This window comes from Chroicocephalus ridibundus, chromosome 1 (assembly GCF_963924245.1).
Source record: "Chroicocephalus ridibundus chromosome 1, bChrRid1.1, whole genome shotgun sequence".
NCBI lineage: Eukaryota > Metazoa > Chordata > Aves > Charadriiformes > Laridae > Chroicocephalus > Chroicocephalus ridibundus.
In genome coordinates this window covers 87,204,912-87,219,370 of record NC_086284.1, presented here as the reverse complement: position 1 = coordinate 87,219,370, position 14,459 = coordinate 87,204,912, and the positions used below count along the sequence as shown (strand labels likewise).

General features: G+C 36.0%; 1 protein-coding gene across 4 annotated transcripts in view; it reads right to left on the bottom strand.

Annotated features, from left to right (window-relative positions):
* CDKL5 (cyclin dependent kinase like 5) overlaps nucleotides 1-14,459 on the bottom strand; it is a 132,032-nt gene that overhangs the window by 48,735 nt on the left and 68,838 nt on the right. For all 4 annotated transcript variants that reach the window (XM_063342554.1, XM_063342545.1, XM_063342570.1 and 1 more), the window contains 3 exons: nucleotides 7,504-7,549; nucleotides 4,319-4,455; nucleotides 1,173-1,293 (listed from right to left, as the gene is read on the bottom strand). In XM_063342554.1, the coding sequence (XP_063198624.1) occupies nucleotides 1,173-1,293; nucleotides 4,319-4,455; nucleotides 7,504-7,549 (304 nt within the window). The remainder of the gene's footprint in view (nucleotides 1-1,172; nucleotides 1,294-4,318; nucleotides 4,456-7,503; nucleotides 7,550-14,459) is intronic.

Sequence of the window (14,459 nt, the reverse complement as noted above, 5' to 3'; positions counted from 1 at the left end):
GGAAAAAAAATCTGCTGTTAACTTCTCTTTTTAATTTTGAACTTTGTCAACAAATACTATTTCATTATAACGTATTTAGAGATATTCATGCAATCATAAACAAAGCATTACAAGAACAACTGCTGAAACAGCTTCCAGCAATTCAGTTTGTGAACATGCAGAATTAATTTTCTGCCTTTTGAAGTCTTTTAAAGTGTTTCCCAGCAAAACATGGCAAGATAGAAGGTGCTTACAGGTATTTCTGGGCAGCAAACCAATATGCAGAATATTGCAGATTGCAAAATAATAGAAAGAACTGACATTTAATTAATCAGTTAACCTATAAAATGTTAAGTGTGTTGTGCCCAGCATTTTCAGTTATCATGATTTTCTTGATCACCTCTTGACATTGGTTTAGAAAAAGTGTGCCCTGTAGTTTTAAGCCCATTTTTTTATTTCAATATGGGTATCATGTTATCTGTATACGGTATATTTTTCAAACTATATTTTAAAAAAATATTTTGCTTATGTTTCATCAGTCTGAAATACAAATAGCATATTGTATGAGAATTTTAACTTATTGGAAACATTAATTAGAAGTGTTACTCTTGCAAAGCCACAAAGCAAATTACATTTTTCTTAAATCAGGATAATATACATAAAACTAGATAAAGTCATACACCAAGATATGTACCATAAGTGCGTGAAGTTTAGGGGGGGACAGTAAATATTCAGAGATGAACTCATAGAAGCTGTGTGGAACTGCCTTAAGCAGAAATAAAATACAGGGGACCAACCTTTAAGTTCTGGGTTATTTTTCTACTAATATTCTATTATGAGATTCAAAAGTGAAATGACTGAGCACCATGAAACGTTTAAAAAAATTCCTTTTCCTTTGGCAATGTTTGTACTGCAGTTCCACTTTGCTGTACATATGATACAATCTTTATTCATACGCCAAAGATGGTAGACAGCAAGCTTTACATGTATATGAACTTACTTTGAAAACAATCTGAAGTCATGCGGCAGACTTAAGACCCAGCCAAATTTACTGATTTATTTTTTTTCTGTTGATATAAAGCAATTGCTTATATTTATGTTAAATGCAAATTAGTTCAAGCTGTAACATCTTTCCCTTTAGAAAGCTAATTCCTTTGTGGGGCTTATTTCCATGTGGAGAACTACACACTTACCTCTGTGAACAATATCATTCTTATGGCACCAATGAATTGCTTTAATTAGTTGGTAAATATAGCTTTTCACTTTTTCTGGTGGAACTCCATTTGGCATTTCTTCTAGCAATTCAAGCATATTCTAAATGTTTAAAAGACATGTTTTTTTGAAAGAGTTATACTGTAAGTTGCTAATAATAACATAATACATAATATGCTTAATAATATGCTTTCAGCATTCTGAAGCAACATACTTAGGCCAGTGAGCCTGGCTACACAAAAATCAGTAGTTTAACATTCACGGAGTATATTTTAATCATAAGCATACTACTAGCTGTTTTCAGTCTAGATAAAGCACTTGGGAAGACAATAATCCTTAAAGGTGAAGCACAAATATACCACAAGTCCTTAAAATCATCAAACCACTTATCCTAAAACTTCTAACAAGTCATTTACTTACAAAAAGTTGCTCAAATAAAAAGACCAGGTCAGTGTGACTATATGAAAAGTTTAGTAGAGCACAGCATTTTGTAAATATCTGACTGTGCTTTAACATACTGTTTTCTTCATTGTTAGGCTAGTTCTGCCGCTTTGACCTAGCAGGGCTGTGATTAATCACAAACCATGTCTGTATGTGAACGGATATAGTTAGAGCAACACGAGCCAGTTAGTGCAAACGAAGTAACAGATGTAAAAATGCCTCAGAGGGGCATAAATAGTAACCTAGGGAGTACCCTATAGCTATGTGTCAGCTGTATTGATCTTAGACATATTTGCACTGAAGTAACTGTGGCCATATTAACTGCTTTATGGATATACCTAAGGAAGAAAATGAACTGATTGTTTATACTATTAAATTTCCTCTTTGCAAAAAGGACATTTAGATTCCCATTATGTTAGCAAACGTCTCCAATTTTGCACAATTAGAAGTACAATGGAGTTTGTACTCTGAATCCTGAATGAATAATGGGCGGCAGCAGCCCACTTTGAGAGAAAAGTCTTATTTACTGAATACTGAAATAGAAATAAGTATTTGGCTACATTGTCTTACACAACTCATTTAAGTATGGATTTGAGCATTTGTAGATTTTAATTTGAAAAATATTTACCTTGTCTTTGACTAGCTGTATAATAAAATTTTTGAGGTTTCTCTTATATTTTAATGAACACAAATATAAGACAACACAAACATAAGACAAAATAAATGCAGACTTTGATAATATTTGAAAACATTTTTAAGTTTTGCAATCTGTGAATAAATACTAGAACTTCTGCGCTTGAGCGTAAGTTTCCTTAGAAATACACTTCAGATCTGAGAAAAGGAATTTTCTGTCAAGGAACCATATTGATTTTAGTTAAGACTCTTGTCCATACAGAAGCCGGTGGATCTGGATAAGTAAGTCAAGAAGTTAGTATTACAAATACAAACGAAAATAGTATCATCAACACAGCAAGACATAATCCTATATGAAGACATTAACTAAAGGGATGATGAATAAAGGAGATTAGATTAGATGTGAATTTAAGTAATCTGGATTTGAGTATTGCAGAGCCGAGATTCCCTAAAGGACACAAGGTGCTCATCACCAGTTAAAACAAAAATTAGCCTACTATACCACATTTTATTTAATTCCTTCTACTCTTCCCTCATATAAAAACACAGAAACAATCCTGGTCTTCAAACAAACTATTGTGGAAACTATTTGACGTATCTGAAATGAGAAACACTCATGGACTGCAAAGTTTAGCTAAAATTAAAGGTGACCATTAATATAAAAATAACATTAGGCACAGACTATACATGGTGTCTACTTTTATCATTATATTCTTTTATTCTGATGGAAATAACACTAGATATTGCAGCCTGGTGTTTTTACCAACATTAACAGTTTTTAAAGCATGCTCCTTATCAGACCAATTAAATGCCTTTTATTTACGCTGCTCTTCCAACCCACAACTACGTCGAGCTTAGCCAAGTGAACTATAATAGAAAATTAAATGTATGTTCTAAGTTGGTATGTGATCAAAAGACATTCCGCATGTCTGGAACAACTACAAGGAACATGGGTGGAACAAGTCAAGCTTTGGACGTTAAGATCTAAGTAAGATCCACCACATGAGAAGCTACTGATCTGCTGGTTAAAAACAAAACTGATTTCTACCAAGCTGTGGGCTAATATAGGTCACCTCACATTATGCAATAAAGTTATATGACATAATACATTGTAAACTGAGGCAAAGGAGACACAGTATTTAGGGTGAGCAATCTTTACATGAGAGACAATTGACTGAAGAGGACTAGCACTCAGCTAGACTCCAATATCACACTGGCAGGATATTAAATGAAAATTTCCATCAAGGGAACAATATCTCATGAAAGCTACAGAGATATTTAAGCTTGCATTTATTTTTACTGTGTGTATCTGAATACCATCTAATTATTTCCGTGAATAAATGCTAAATGGTTAAAATACAGAGGGAAGGTCTACTTTTATCATGAAGGTTGCAAAAATAATGAAAGACCGAGCTGTTCTAGGTTGTTTCTCCCTGGAAACAGACCAGAATGCTTGGCAGTAGTAGGCCAATCTAAGGAAATTTTGGAATTGTTTCAAATGAGGTCAGGATTGGAAATAATGACAGTCATCTTTGCCAAATCCCTTTAAGCAACTATTGATAGTGGCGTTGTTACAGAAATATACAAACAAATCCTATTTTTAAAAAGGAAGGATGGAGAAAGTTGAAACAGATTCCAAGGTCAAAAGTCTATGATCTTGTTTTGAAAGACTACGTCAAGATTCATTACACAACATAACACAGGAACAGTTAATCAGCTTTACAATCAAATGGACTACAGAGTTCAGATGGAATTTTCTTCTGCAAATTATATATATTCCAGTCTATATAATTTGAATAAGTTTGTGTTCATATATGAAAGCTTTTTTTTTTAAAACCAACACATGAAGTAAAAACAATAGTAAAGCTATCAGTGTTGCTTTCCACAATAAATATCCAATTACAATAATTCAGATTGTATTAAAGTTTGCTCTTTGTTCCTCTTTACAGAGCTTAAGCTTAAATAGCTTAATTTCTAAAAATAAAAGTAATTTTAAAGACTTTGAGTAAGCTGATGATTTAACTGTGGCAGGGATAGTACAAACTCAACTCACTTTTTCCACATATTCAAAAACTAAGTATAATTTTCCTCTTCTTCTGAAGGCTTCCTTCAGCTCCACTATGTTCTCCTGTTTCAAAGTGCGAAGCATTTTAAGCTCTCGTAAAGTGGTTTCTTTGACTTCTTCATTTTCTAGAGTGCAAAGTAAAAGTGACAGAGTAAAACTTAGTAAAAAACAAAACAAAACCCCCAAGTAACAAGTGTAATACATCTTTACTTTGAACCCATAAATAAATTCTCTGCTTCTAGATATTACAGTGAAAAAGGCTTATTTTCCAGTGTGGACTCTCTCTGCTGCCTGGATGCTTCTGCACTGGAAGAGAGGTAACCGGGGACTGTGCTATCTTTATGCAACTCTCACAGACTTCCCGTCACTACCATCTGGGTTTTCAGTGGCAGAAAAAATCATGAGAAACAAATCATTTGCATTTCTATCTTTTTCATTATGAAGAGCACTAATATGCTTCAAAAAACATGCACGTATGTGTACGGACACATCCTCAACCCCACAAATACATGTCATATGCATGAAGTACTGGCGAGGTTAGTATGTCCTCAGCAGAAACACTGGAATGCAAAACTCTTTTCAACAACGTCAAATAAATCTGTTTGATTCTAAAATAATTTTATTCTCCAAAAGCCATGACAAATTTTAAGACCAAAGTACAGACCTGTAAGTCTCGTTAAGTTTCCCTACAAGGCTTTTAATGGAAATTCAGCAATGCAGACCAGTGTAGGGGCCACAGAGGGCAGTAGAGCAAGTATTCATTCAACGAAACCTTGAGTATGATTCTGAGGAGTCACTCTGTTTCAACAGAGTGTCGTGAGCTCTTGTTTCGACAATTTAGGTGTGTCTAGAAGTTGTTCAAGAAAGGTGGAGTGTTCTACTAAAGCTTTGTACACTGCTTATCATCAAGGGGCCCTGAGCTGCCTGAGTTTTAGAGGATACTACCACAAAATGTCAAGTAAACAAGATTACATTAGGTTCTATTTTTCATTTAGTAAAATGAAATCCATTAATTTGGTATGCTTATGTCGAAGCAGGGTTCTTAATCTCCTAGAACAGTTATCCACAACAGAGGAATATTAAATGGGACACAATTGCGTGAATTCAAAGCTAAATCACATTTGCAGGTCAGGTACCACAAAGACAGTCAGAGACAGAGGAAGAAGAAACAAGGAAGAGAAATTATTTTTCCAAGCAAGCAAAAGGCAAAAACAGGTTTGCAGGGGAGAGAGAATAACACAGGTCATGCAAACACATATAATTATCATCAGAAGAGAGGAGAAAAAAAAATTGAAGTGTAGCAGGAGGGAAGAAAAAAACAAAATACTATCATCACAAATGTTTTGATTAAAAAAATATATAATTTAGAGCAATCTAAATCATTTCATTTTAAAACTGAGTGCTCGGTGTTGGCTCGCAGCAGCCTGAATACATAATTTCATAACTAGACACTTTCTTTGCAGCGTATTTAGCATGCATATGTCAAACAACAGCAAAAATTCAGTGAAGCAAAAATGGCAATAGAAACAATTACAGTATATTCAGATTTGTAATGAACTAACATATTAACGAGACAGATGTGAAATGGGCTGAATCAAATCCATCAAAAGAACTTCTGTCGTATTTCCAGAAACTTGTAAACAACTAGCTACAACTCAGAAAAGCAGTCACCATTCATGTAAACTGCTATTAGATAATACTCTTGAAAAGACAGACCTAACGGCAATGTGGCATTTTTTGTTTTCATTTTTTGGTAGACAGGCTAATATAATAATCCTGTTTAGGGCTTAATACTAAGATTCATTGCCTAGGATCTGTACTGAATAGCCATACTGAGTTCCAAAAAGCAATTCTGAAGTACTCTCATGATCTGGTGAAGATGGTCACCACAATTAAATTATCTCCTACATTCTTTAATGGGGATTTAAAACAGATTTCTGAATAGCAGAGCTAGAAGATTCATCACATATACTCTTCAAGTGTCTAGCAAAATCAGCTGCAAAGCAAAGGGTCTGCACTGCATAAAACAACAGACACAAATTTGACTTTGCTCTGCCTGACTGACTCTGAAAATTACAGTCCTTGTAACCAACCACATCTTCATGGCCACCAGCAATCCTATAACAGTAACCAAAAGAAAAGTTTGCTAAAATAAAGCTGCTGTTTCTTTAAACCACATAGTTAGCTTTCAGCTAAAGCTTTGGTATACAGCAAATCATAGCTGCATCACCTCAGAGTGGGATGACTCCTCATTACTTCATACTTGGCTTCTCCTTCTGTTTGTGCTAGCCCATTAGGGATCAGGGGTAGCTTCTGATGTATGCCAGGTAGACACTTGCTTTTGTGATTGATTGTCAGTTTTGCCTGTGATAGGATAGTTGGATTCCCTGTCCCCCAGTAAGCGCAGGTCAGATAGCCAGTCTTGTCTTGTACAGATCTTTGGGTTTATTACTGCTGGGTGAGGAATAGGTGTGTGCAGCACTGGCAATAATTTCCATGTGTCCAGCCTTCTGCCAACCCACTTTGCGAGCAACAGTAAGCCTTGCAGGAGCTGGCTCTTCCCCCTCTCAGCAAACTCAGCAACACTGGGGAGTACAGAGAGGCTGCTGCGAGGGGTCAAAGAGCAAGTTTCCTGTGGAGAGTGGAGCCTGCTGAAGGGAGGGCAGAGCTGATGCCTCACCACCCAGCTCCTTCAAATCCTCACACAGAGCCCTGAGAGCTCCCCAATTCCTCTTTGTACCACTGAACTTCTCAGTAATTTCTCTCAGTCTCCTCCATTTATCCCTTCACGTCCCCCTAACTTTTAGATCCCCTCCCACAGATGAAGGGTGATAAAGCCCAAAGATTCTGCGAGCCACTACTACAAGAGGAGTTTCTGCCATTTTCTGATCACATCCAGTCTCCAAGTGGTAGATTTTACTACCATGTATGGCACCACAATCTCAGCCATATTAAAACAGATGCACCAAGAAAGAAAGGTGGTTATCTAGTTGGAGCGTATAATGCAGTCCCCTAAGTAGGTATGAAGGATCAAGTGCCTTGAATATTCACAGGGCTAATAAATCATTACCATTTTAAAATCAAGCCTTGATATATGAGACTTCTTACTTTAACTGGAGAGATATTAACAATGTAGTTATTGACATGAAAGATTATGCAGCAGAAAAGGTTACCTTCGCTGTCTTTGAATTTCTTGATAGCCACAATTTCATGTGTCTCCTGTAAAACAAAAGCAAAGAAAGGGAAATGAGCAAGATCTGTCATGTCTTCTCTTGTGTTTTTTTTTCCCCACCTGAGCATCAGACTAAGAAAAAAAAGCATCCAGAAAAATTCCACACTGAAAAACAAAAGTAATTAAAAATCTGGTGAATATCCCAGTGATCAGGCCAAATGCAATACAAAACCTCATGTAGCAGATATGTCACAATTAGGAAACCTAGTACTGAAAAACCAAGGTTAAATGCTCAAAATTCATATTTAAATACCTTGTACTAGATATCAATTAAATTTTCAGAAGAGTTGTTCCTGTGACTCTTGTTGCTTAGTTATTCTGAAAGTCAAAAAATCCTTTATCTGACTTAAGTATAAGTGTGGGTGCTTATCTTTGTGAGCTGAAATAAAAATACTGTGCTAGCTAAGGCTAAGGCTTGCAATGAGACCTGTAATTTTGGTCGCCAAAAGTTTTTGGGTTTCAAAGTTCAAATATCCACAAAGAACATGAATTTAGAAAAGTAAGTTCTCTGTCTCCTTAAAAAAAAAAAAAAAAAGTTGTCATCATCCTAAGGGAAGCCTATCCAAAACCAGAATCACTAATCGCATTTGAAAGTGTTAATCTGTGCTTACTATACAGTCGTAGGTGAAAACTTCTTATTGCCTGCTTGCCTTTGCATTCCTCTAGCATTCTCTATTCTCACCATACCTAATCATCATAGGTCACATTTTTCTCTGAAATTAAGACATTTCTCTTGTTGTGTAAGCAGGAATGCATTTAGGACATGGCCAAAATATAGCCAATATGACATGATTAGTGCAGGTCTATTCATACAATGATGCAGAACCTGAGTTTTAGAAACATGATGGGGAAGAAGCTTTAAGGTCACAGAGTAAGGGCATGTGAGCAGATGGGCAATAGGTTACTTGACAAGCTAGATCTAGCTTACCCACCTTTTGCAAAGATCACAGTTTAAAAAAAAAAACCAACCCACAAACCCATTATTAATCACATACAGAGGCTGGATTGGAGAATAGCAATAAAAAAGTGAAGCCCTTCTGGATAACTTGAAGACATGTGCATAACCAAGTATTGAATAACACAAACATTTACTCCATTTTTCACTTCAAATTGTAATAAAACATGAACCTGTAAAACACCTGATCGCGATTAAAATAAAAGCAAGTGAAAGTAGGTAGTGAATAATGCCTTTTAAGGCCTTTAAATGAAAACCAACTGCTGAATAAAAATCAACAGCTTGCAAACAAACATACATATGTGTGTGTGTATAATTTGCATGTTTAAAAAATATCCTTTGATCATTACTCATAACATCTATGAGAAAAACTTGGAAGCATTATGTTATGATCTAGGTGACCCAACTATATCTACCTCACATTGAAGAAGGTTAGTTCAGCAGAAACAGCACATGCTACTAACTCTTAGAGAGGACTTGCATTGCTTTTCTGCTACTGAAACCTACCCTTCATATACACTGGTCTAACCTGAAGGCTGAAACATACACAAATTCAGCTGAGATACTACAAAGGTCCAAGCACTACCCTTTGCTCAACCAGTTTTAGAGAACAGAAAAGGAAAGGATGTCAGAACTGAGGACATACTACGCTTTTCAGGTTCAGAGTGATTCTGAAAGTCTTGTCTATAGCTTTTATGTCAAATATAGTTCCTAAATATTTTTGTTTCAGGAAGCTTAGAGTCTAAGCTAAACTGAACAGACTACTTTACTAATTATATTGTTACTGCTAAGTTATAGTATTGTTATATTTATTAACTCTAACTACAGTAATAATAGCAATAGTTACTAGCACTATGAAGGAACACTGCTAAGAGGGTGAGTAAATTTAACTTATTTGACTTCTGGTATGTACTGTTAGGTGCTCTGGCTAATTAAGCCTCTGAAAGGTTTTTCAGAAAAGGAACACCATAATTGCCCTCAAAAGCCTCTGCTGACTGTAACATGCCTATGTTTAGACAGTGTGCATACACCACTTTGCAGATGAGCCAAATTTATCCATTAGCATTACATTGCTATTTCAAATGAAGGAAAAGAAAAATTTGTAGATGTTTCGGCAACCATTGAAAGGCTGTATTTTTATTCTCGAAGTAATGGTTAAGTACACTGAAAGAAATGTAGGAGTTAAGCCTGTTGCCTCACACAGACATCAATTCTGCACCACTCACGAAACTTCATCCATGTGGCTTCTCTGCCATATGCTGCTGTCCCTTATGTGTACAGTTAATGTGATTATTTTGGAAGTTAAGTTTTAAAAGCTCTTGTGTCACAGTCTTGCAAAGACTTAATTAAGATATGCTATCAAATGTCCTGTAGGATTTTGACTATACACAGTATTTAAAGCATGAGTGGCTCTATGAAGGAAAAGAACATAAAGACTTCAGCAACACACATATGGAAGAAAAAGTCATCCAAACAGTTCAAAATACTGTAACGTTAAAAAAAAATTAATTTGAAATGCTATATCACTTGTATTACTTCATTAAACTAATTAATGGTGTCATAATTAAGCAACCAAGAATTTGTATGCGACATATTCCCTGTCTTAAAAAACCCCAACACATAATATATGTAAATAACCTGAAGTGAAACAACACCAAAATGGGACTACACAATAGATGCTTTGAGGAGCTGCATTAGTAACATTTTTTTCCTCCTTAGGGATAGACATTCTTGTCTAGGTTTCTTGGAGGACCTCATCCTATCTAAATGGTATTCCCTAGGAATCAGCTACTGGTGAAGCAGTCAAGCCAAAGCTAAAATGGATACAAGGACTCTAAAGATTACTGTGCAGAGATTTTTAAATATGAGCTACCTGCTTGTCAAAAAGTCTGTAGCTTCCCTATGATGTGGAACACCTCCAAAAGAGTAAGGTTTTGGAGTGCTCTATCAGGCAGAACAGAAAATTGAATCTGAGTGCACATTTCCCACTTCTTGGTTGAGTGCTCTAAAGCAAGTAAATAGGTCATAGGAGGTGACATAAAAAAAACCAGTAGCTCCTCACTGATCACGTTTTAGACTAGTTTCCAAAGGAAGAATCCATCTGAAATGCCCTGTTTGTCTGTCTCACTGTTTGACATCACCACTAGTAATTTTGAACTAGCTGTCCAGTTTTAACCAAATTTTACAGAGAAATGCAAATTTTAAAAAGAGAAAATGTCAAAATTTTTTTTCAAATTTGTCAGCCATATATAGAATATCCTTCCTTGGGGCAAGAAAGCAGTAAGAACTCAATCTCCTGTATATTGTATGATGTTGCAGACATGCAGCGTATGCAGACTGCAATGAACTACCAGGCATAGCTTTTGATCAGCCATTGTACATAACCATCATTTACACAAATACAGAAAGAGACTGGAAAGCATGGAATACATTTTGTATGTGGACCAATTCAGCAGGCCTTTTCGTAGGGGTGGTAAGAGTATGCTTCCTGGATCAGGAGACAGATGCTAGAGCCGTCAGATGATGCAGGCCAAACCTCAAGTTTCAAACAAGTACTGACAGGCACGAGGTGCAAACCAAAGAGATCCCACATTGCTAAGCCCTGAGAAGACAAGACAGAATCGGGGATACAAAGAAAAGCAGAGGTTTGAGCAATGAGTGAATTCAACAGTGATAATTCAGATTCCTGTGGGAATCCGAAAGGTTCTTTACAGATCAAATTTAGACTTTGTTACTTAAACCTTTACTTAAAAGCCCTTTTGGAGATCTGACCTCTTTTGTGGATCTGGTTCTCTGCTCCTCAAAACCAGGCCAAATGGCAATTCTCCAAAATAGAACTGTCATTCTCTAAAATATCTTTTTTTTTTTTGCATTTGAAAAGGTTTTTTTCAAGGCTATAATCTGAAACACAATGCAACTCTGAAAACATGTTCAGTCTGATTGCAGAAACCCTCCTTAGACAATAGCTTAGTATCCAACTCCTATAATGGAAAATTCTCATATCCAATTAACGTATCATCTAGGCAGATAAGCTGTTACTAGTTGATTGAATGCTTGAGACTTCAATGAATGTTAAGAAAAAAAACAACTCAAGTAATCCTAAATATTCCGTGGTCTTTATGGAACACAGAATATCCTTTCTGATCTCTACTACTAGCTTATATCAGGAAGTATGAAAATCTGAGTTCACTTAGCTGTAAGTTTTGTTTCACTCAGCTACATTTATTCCTACACATCTCATTACCTTGTTCTACTAAAAACTTCTGGCCTCAATATTTCATTTTACATTCTGCAGCAACACCAAATTTGCAAATACACAAGTCAAATCTCTCATAGCATTGGTACTACCTCTGCTTATTGATCACATATATTTTAAACATTCTACATTATGAAACTATAGGAAAACACTGTTTTACAGTTAAGTATGCAACGAGATAAAGGTTACTGAAAACACTTTGTGTAAAAGGATGTACACCAACTGATTATTCAGACTCCTATTATTACACGTGTCTAAAATGGGGCAAAGTACATCTCCTATATGTACAAACCTGTTAATACTATTTAGTAAGGGTAAGACAAAAACTTCTAAATCCACGTTTGCTCCATTTGCTTTATATATAAATACATATTGAGAGAGCAGGAAGGAGACACCCATTCACAGGAAAAGGATACCTCCAGTCCTGGAGATGGGAGTGACTTCCTGCTAGGGCTCAATCCTTTCCTTTACTTTAAAATATGTGTGGGAATTGCCTCTGGCGAAAACATGTGATTTGCTGTCTGTCCACTTAACCACAAATGAGAGGTGAGTATGCTTATGGGAGCAGAGCAGATCTCACAGCTCTTCTGCTAGCCATCGAGAGATTTTTCTCCCAGGTTTCCTCACAAGATTGTAGCATCTGGTATTTCCTGCCACCAGTATCAAACTAGAAAAGGTCCCCGATTTGAAAGTATTTAATGTCATTTTATTTAAAGGATAGAGGTCCCCTTATTTTTCCATTGACTCTACATATGACCTAACAGTGCTTTTTCAAAACAGTGTAGGAATGTATCTCTGCTGTTTTCTAGAAAAATCCTTGATGTTGATACTGATGATGGGAGCACTCAAGGAGAAAGGTGCTCCTCAGCATAAAACTCATTATCTTAGAAATATAACCATTCTTCTCTGGAAAGAGAAACATATCCTACCAAATGATTTGATGTTCTTGAAGATAACATATGACAAAAAATCTCTTCAAATGTTTGTCCCTATTTTGTTTCAAAGGTTTCTGTTAAGATTTTTTTTTCCCCTTTTTCTCTTGCATATCAAGGAAAATTTGACACAAAGCATAGGTACACAAAAGGATTCTTGAAAAATAGATAATATTACATCCTTCAGAAAGTTACATCATTCATCTATAATTTTACTGCCTCACCCTATATGATTACAAGAATTTCCCAAGAGTGGATTTTTTTTTAAGCAACCGAAAGAATAAGTGTTTATAAAAACCTACAAACATGAGTGGAGATTGTGATAGTCAACACTGAGCACATGCCATGGAGAAGTAAAATGCTGCTGCCTTTACTCAGGCAGCGCTGCTCCAGCAATATCTAGTATGTCGTTCAGGGGTTTATGCCAATCTATCAAGTAGCATGTTAAGATATGGTATTGTGTGTTCTTTGATTGTCTCATGTTTTCCATCTGTGCAGGTGTGTGGCTATAATGCCCAAAGATAAAAGCATGCCCAACTTCTGCTAGAAAAAGTGAAAGTGATCATGTTCTCTACTCATAGATATTTACGTTTTATAAAAATAACCTAGAAGCAGTAAAGAAACCGTGATCTGATCCTCATTGATCCATAATTACATTCACACAATTTAGTTTGTCACAACAAAGACACATGGAAAAAAATTAACAAAATTCTGCCAAATATATCCCACAGCTAATACCATTTCTGAACAAAATAGTACAATTTGACTTGCATGTGCCTGATTATGTTCTTCAACATTTAAGTGTTTAGGATAGATCTTTCCATAACCTTGATTCCAGCAAAAATCACAGAACATTAAGCAATCACCAGAGGCAAGAGAAGCTCATGAAACCATTATGAGACAGTAAAACATTTATTTTTAATCACTCACTTAAAATGAAACTTTTTAAAAACCAGCAAATCCATTTTTCTAAGTTAGTCTCAAAACAAGAACATAGAGCACTACCATCTTCATCAGTATCAATCAATGTATCATAAATGTAACATTTGTCATTACAAAAGTCTTTAAACTTAGGCCAAGCTACTTCGCAATCCAAGTTCTGAGAAATAACAGGCATCGTTACCTGCACGTAAATCAGGTCCTTAAGACATCACCCAGACACTGTCCTGACTCCATATGCATTCTGCCTTAAAACATTGCTGCATTTGGACAATACTAACAGATCAGAACACAGCTTCCTGTCTTCTCAAGACTTCTAAGATTAGGTGCTGGCAATTTTGCAACATTACTTTCAGAATCTAGTGGAGTATCCTAGAATACTCGCCAAGATGTGCAAGATGATGGATTCAATTTCTTGACCAAAGAGTTTCCCCACCACTGGTGGCAGAGGCTCTCCAGACTGCAGTTAAGTTTACAGGCTCATGGGAAGGTTGGGGCTGGAAGGCACCTCTCTACCGATCTTAAACATCTCCATCCCTGGGGGTATTCTGAATAACCTTAGAGATATTAAAAATCCACCAGGACAAGATCTGGAGCAACCTGCTGTAGCTGACTCTGCTTTGAGCCGTTATTAGGAGGCACACCTAAATTTTGCGTTACAATTTATGCATTTTATATTCTTCAAAAACTTGAAATTTACTAATTTATGGGTTACCCCCTGCTGCTCTACTTTCCACAAAAGTTACAAAGACTAATCTTCACCTTTCAGGCCAGTCCCTCCCACTTTCATTTAAGATTGACAGAGGTGCATAGAG